This window comes from Halyomorpha halys, unplaced genomic scaffold (genome assembly GCF_000696795.3).
Source record: "Halyomorpha halys isolate HHAL.00 unplaced genomic scaffold, Hhal_1.1 Scaffold1920.1, whole genome shotgun sequence".
Lineage (NCBI taxonomy): Eukaryota > Metazoa > Arthropoda > Insecta > Hemiptera > Pentatomidae > Halyomorpha > Halyomorpha halys.
The window spans coordinates 56558-63303 of record NW_027106486.1 but is presented as its reverse complement, the minus strand read 5'-3'; the positions used below and the strand labels follow the sequence as shown (position 1 = coordinate 63303).

General features: G+C 31.9%; 1 protein-coding gene across 1 annotated transcript in view; it reads right to left on the bottom strand.

Annotated features, from left to right (window-relative positions):
* Nucleotides 1-1026: 1026 nt before the first annotated feature.
* Nucleotides 1027-6746, bottom strand: part of LOC106690860 (facilitated trehalose transporter Tret1) — a 7171-nt gene continuing 1451 nt past the window's right edge. Inside the window, exons 2-3 of the mRNA XM_014436443.2 lie at nucleotides 2788-2962; nucleotides 1027-2710 (exon numbers count right to left, since the gene is read on the bottom strand). Coding sequence (XP_014291929.1) covers nucleotides 1579-2710; nucleotides 2788-2962 — 1307 coding nt within the window. The 3' untranslated portion in view covers nucleotides 1027-1578. The remainder of the gene's footprint in view (nucleotides 2711-2787; nucleotides 2963-6746) is intronic.

The window sequence follows — 6746 nt, the reverse complement described above, 5'->3', positions numbered from 1 at the left end:
TTACCTATTTATTTAAAATTTAAAATCATTAACATTTAATTTTCCTCTATAAGATTATCAACAATTAAATACACCACCATATAACAAACCATTTATAACCTCCCACACACACAGGTCTGCCTTGTTTTAAAATTAATATATTTTATTTTAAATTGCATTTTTGTCTCAATTTGGCATTTATTCTAATTCTCAAAATTCCATTATTACATTTAATTGTAACTAGTAACAAATTTCTCCATTATTTTTATAAATTTATTTTCCTTAAAATCTCTGCATAATGTTTGGACTGGTGAAAAATAAAGTGTTGAGACAGAATTGAATACGAAATTTTGATTTATTTAATAAATAATTACCTTGTCTCAAGAATTTGAAATAATATAATTATAAGAATTATCACAATCTCTTCAAACCATTAGAGTGAAGTTATAAAAACTGTTGCTGCTTCATGAAAGATTGAAAAAAAACTCACCTAAAGTACACTCATCTCTCTTATATTATAGTATTAGGAACGGCTATGATGTCAATGTATAGCAGAAGAAACATATACTGAATAGAGACATAATGAACTTTAACTAATAATATTAATGCCAATATCCATTTTCATTAAACAGTATGTTAAAATTACCTCATAGTAGTTGTGTTGTTAAAATTACCTTGTACCTTGTAGCATTACTTGACAATTAAGACATCTAAATTAAAGTTAACAACTTCAACGATGATACTCTGAGGAAGTAAGACATAAAGAATAAAATTGAGGGACTGATGTACATATTCTAGACTGATGAGGCGATAAATTTCCGACGTCACGTCGAAAGTAAAAATCATCGAAATAAAGGTGGAGGAGTTGTAATATCTTATTATTTTACAACTCTGTGATTGATTCAATACAACTGTTTTACGATTCCATTTTTCACTGTAAAATATATAATGTAAATTTTATGTAAGGCATTCATTGTTAATTTAGTTATATTAAACTAAAAGTATAAAATCAAGGGAAGTAGAAAGAATTAAAGAAAAACATGGATGTGAGCTGATATTGGGTTGATTGTGTATTCATTAGTACAAATGTAGTATAGATGATCAAAAATCTGCTAAGGTTAGTTTATAAAAAAAACAAAAAAAAACATTGCGTTGAGTATTTTTATTATTACAAACCAATGTTTACATGCAAACGTGTGGACCATTTTTGTCCAGTGGGAAATGATAAAAAATTAATAAATAATAAAATTAACAAATCAAAAGTAAGAATATAAAAGTTAATTAATACATGATTAAATATTTAAGAGAAATAGCTAAAGGATTTTTCGATTGAAAACTGTAGATACTGTAAACATTAAAGCATTACAATTAGAACACAGATATAACTAAACATATTAAATAATGAATGTAAAGTTGAATAAGGTTTATATATTAAAATCTTTGGTATATGCAATTTTTCGCCCTCATTTAAAATAGGGACTTCTTATAGAGATCAACTATAACGTTTTTATTTACAAAAATATAAAAATAGACTTTACAAAGAAGCAATATTGTCCAATACGAGGACTTGTTATGAAATGCTGATTCAACGATCGCCAATCAAGAAGGACTTTTATCAATCTTGTCTTCCTTTTCCCCGATCGTTTTGCCAGCAGTCTCGTAGAGCATGATCCATAAGACCACTCCACTAACAAAAGCGATGCCGCTGTAGAACCAGAAGTTCAAGTAGATACCAAACGCTTCGTTCACAGGGCTATATGACTTGAGTGCTGAAAAAGACCAGACAGCAGCCAATCCTTCTGTGATACCATTCGCTAATCCCCTTGTGCTGGCTCCGAACATTTCTCCCAGGAGGGTCTGTAGCAAAGGACCAAGCCCGATGTCGGAGCAGAAGCAATATAGGGCTATTCCCAAGTATAACATCCACGGTGGAGAATCGTAGGATGTCTTTTCATGGAGATAGTAGTACAATCCAGAGAACAAGTGAGCAACAAAGCAACCGAAACAAGAAATGAGAAGCAGGGGCTTTCGGCCAAACCAATCAGAGAGGAAGGAAGCCAAAATTGCAATCCCAGTCAGCAAAACCATCAGGATGATCGACATCTCTTCTGGAGACAAGGAGGACGAGCTCTTCGAAAATGTTTCTATCGCGTAATTAGCGATAACGGGCATCCCTGTCATGTATTTAGCAATACATACGATATTAACGATTATAAATGCTTTCCTTTCTCCCTTATCGAAGAAAAGGGTCCTCCAAGAACTGGAACCGGAGGTTTCTTCCTCAACTGCAGCCTTCATCTGCGCTATTTCTTCATCAACGTTTTTGCTATCTCTAAAATACATTAGGACTTCTTTGGCCTTCTCCAGCTTCCCGTTCATTAGAAAGAAGTAAGGGGTCTCTGGGCAGAACATGAACATAATAGTAAACGCAATGGGCACTGGTAAACATGCATAGCCGAATATGTCGTAGCTAAGGTAAGGCCCTATGCAAAAGACAAACAATGAACCGGCGTACATTGCGGTCATGAACGTGCCTGAGAGTACTCCTCTCAACTTGGGGTCTGCGACCTCCGCTGTATAGATTGGCGCCACAGTGAAGCCCACTCCTATCGCCATTCCATGGAGTAGCCGCATGACACCAAGAATCCATACGTTCTTCCACAGCAATGCCATCACCCAGCCCACGAGGCACATCGGTCCTACACTCAGTATCACATATTTTCTACCGTACCTGTAATAAAAGTAGAATGAGTTGTGACTTTTCAGTAGCGTGGTAAGGATATTGAACCTATTAAATAAGTACCTTACCTGTCTGATAGGTATCCAGCTAACATTGGACTACTTGCGGCTCCGATCTCGACCACTGCTATCAGCCAGGACACCTCCTCCGAGGTCATCATGAAGTTGGGATCCTCTCTCAGCCTCAGTGTTAGTGGTTCAAACCAGCAGTAGGCTGCGCCGGTTACAAACACCGACAGCTGACCTAAAATTTTATTATAAATATTGACTTTACATAATTTTCTATTGATTTTAGTTGCAACTAACTGCATCACTGATATTTAATAATTTTTTTCTCTAAGGCTTCAAAATATTTGCTTTAAGAAAACTTAGTTTGGTAACAAAAACATTATCAGCTGTAATTAATGTAATTTCTTTCCAGGGGTTCCACTGCAGTGCTTCATTTTCGATAATACCATGCGTTTCCTAGTTTTCAAACAAGTGTTTACTCTATCCAATTTTTTTTTAATATCTAGGTTGAAAGGAAATTCTAAGGTTCTCAAAAACATAGAGATAGTCCTCATTTGTCTGTGATAACAACTAATCTGCTCCTTAAAACCAGTGAACTCCTACTCAATCGATTTTTCTATTTTGTTAATAAAAACAAAATGTAACTCACATTTCTCGGATTGAATTCTAATTTTTTTTTTTTTTTAAGTAACAATTGTTTCAGTCAACATGGTGAAATAAAACACTGGCAATATCTGCGTAGAGAAGGGGTGTTACGGTTGTCATGGTGAAATAAAAACACTGGCTGTATCTGCGTAGACAAGAGATTTGATGGTTGTCATAGTAAAAAAAAAAAAAAAAAACCTTGCGATATGTTCAGAAGAGTAAGTTTTTTGGTTTTGTGAAGGTGGTAGTTTTGGTTTATGAACACGTTACGATTGTTCAATGTGAAGTGGTGATAGTTTACCAGGCTCTGTGATTTTACTGTTTGAATCAAAATATCACCATATGAGAAATGTTATCGTATATGTTTTGTTTTTGAAAATTATGGTGTTTACTTCAAATGATGGTCATTGACACTAGAAGTGAGGATATAGTGGAGTGCGTAGTAACGTTTCTTCAGCACGTCTTGGATAGGAGAGTTGTGGCAGGTGTCATCTTTATACTTCTGGGGAAAGTGAGGCGGTGACCGAAAAGGAAATATCCGACAACCTTGTGTTCTGCCTGGAGTACATCCAAAGACTACGTGGGGATCGAACTAAATTTCATTTTGTTTTTATTTTAAATTCGCTTTTATACTCTTTTGTATAATAATGTTAATTTAGTTGTTAAGGTTAAGTCAACCTATAAGTTTTAATTGTTTGATTCATTGATAAGAATTTTTTTTCTTTTTCTTTCTGTGTACATATATATCTTATTATTAAACTTTTGTACTATAGTTTTGTTGTTCTTTCTTATGCATGTTCACTGCTTTCAACTTGTTAATTTACCGATGTTTTTTTTTATTTTTTTATTTTTTTTATGTTCTCTTAATATTACGATAATTCAACAGTTGGGATCTACATGTAAAGGTATTTGCCAATGGTCATAATTCGATAATTGTTTATATTGGGGTATATTTTAGTAATATTGTGGGCATATTGTTTCGGGGTTTTCGTTATTTCTAAGGAAAAAATAACGTGGCGCCTAAGGAGCAATTTATTCTTTATTGTTTTGTCTTTTTTTTTACCATTTGCTATTATATATTTTTTTTCTTTAACTCACCTTCTTCTCCACTGAGCGTAGGCAAGTATAAACGATAAATATATAACTAAAGTTAAATCAAAATTTTTATTGAGCTAATATTTCTTTCAATAGGATAAACACATCTTGTTTTAATATTTTATTCATCTGCCTATCGAAACTTATCGTATTCGTACTACGTATTTGCTTCCAGTTTTCCATATGATTGATTGTCAATTTGGTTGATTCCATATGGTTGATGATCAATTGATTCCATTTGTGCTGGTCTGGAGGATGTTGAGCGGGATGCGGACCAACTAAGAGGAAGAGTAAAATTGTATTGGGCTGCGAAAGGGAAAATGGCGTAATAGCCCACAGTTTGTGGCATAGGGAAAAAGAAAAAGAAATGAAGTTTTCCATATTTATTAATTTCTATGGATACTACTCCGTTCCAATGATTCCTAACGCAATATAATGATTTCCTTAATTACTGGTTTATTAAAGACAAACAACTTTTTTTTTCTAATCGGACCGGTAGATCTTAGAATTAGTGCGTTCAAACAAACTCATCAGATTTCTAATATAGATAATAATAATTTTTTGATAACGTTTTTAATAATTGCTCGATAGCTTATTTAATGGACTAAATAAGATTTCTCAGATAACAGTCTCATGTTTGTCTGAAGATAATGTATAAAACTTGACACATTGACGTGTCGACTAATTTTATGAGAAAGACAATTGAAGGATAGTGGTAACTTTTCATTTTTTTTTTTACAAAACATATTTAGATATAAATTCTAAATCTGTTTTATAAATTCAGTAATTTTTCTAAATTAAATTAAAAACCTTTAATTTAAGGTTTATCAACATACTTTAAGAATCCTGTTTAGCAAGTTTAACGAATTTTGTTGAAAATAATTACTATTGCGTTTCATTAAACAAAAAATAAATAATAATAAAAATAAATCATGCACATAATTAAGTATGTTTATTTTTTACATTAGTTTGACTTTTTAATTATTTTTGTTATCTAGGTATACTTTGTCGTTTCAAAATTTTAAATAGGTTTTGCATCTTCACTACTTTGCACTCATGCAGAAAACTAAAAAAAAGTTTTGCTCTCAGAATCGAAAATTTGCACTAACGTATTACGTTTTAATAATCAAGGAATAAAGTCGGCTACGAGTCTGTCTGTCTGTAGGCAATTCATGTGTAATCGAACAGTTTAACAGATTTTTTTGAAATTGTTATTCTTTGCTGGTTGGCGACTACTTGGAATATCTCAATACTACGCATACGCGCAAATGTTTTTTCTTGATACAGTTCTATTGAAAAAACAAATTTTTCCGATTGAAGTCAAGGTAAGATTTTAATTCAAATTTTGGATTATTGTTGGCCATGGATTGGTCAAAATTGTATCCACTACTTTCGCTTACCGATGCTAAGAATGTGGTTGAGTTTAACCATATCTACACTGTACTGGTTATATTTTATCCTCATTAGTATACGTTATGAATAAATTAGTGTTGTATAATTATGCTCTATATCATAGTAATACTAATAACATTTTAATTGTAAAGTGTTAAGTTACTTCAGTTGGCATTGTGGTTACAGAATTACATTAAAAGCAGTTTCATAATATTTTTCTTGCTATTATTTCTTATAGTAAGTGCATGTATGTAGAATAAGAATAATTTATTTTGTTGTTTAGTGTTAAATTCTGTCAAATAAAGGAATACATTAGTAATAGAGCTAATGGATCGCATTCACACCATATTTATGAATCTATATAAATTAAATGATACCATAATAATAAATAAGTAAATAAAAATAATTAAATGAAAAAATATTATGCTTGTATATAATAATAATGATTAATACATAGTGAACTCGAAGGTTCAATACCAATACCAATCGTTTGTTTGTTTTCGTTTAGTGCCATCAAACTTCATTGGTCATCAATGCCATTTACAATTTATTTATTTTTTCTTATATTTGTTTAAATTTATTTTTTTATTTCATTTTATAAAATAATAATCAACTATTATTCTTTATACTTTTTTCTGGCTTGGCCTTTACCCTTTACCCTACTGATCTACGTCACGTCTCTCTGGCCTTTCTTTCCAGGGGTTCCACTGCAGTGCTTCATTTTCGATAATACCATGCGTTTCCCAGTTTTCAAACAAGTGTTTAATCTATCCAATTTTTTTTTTTAATATTTAGGTTGAAAGGAAATTCTAAGGTTCTCAAAAACATAGAGATAGTCCTCATTTGTCTGTGATAACAACTAATCTGCTCCTTAAAACCAGTGAACT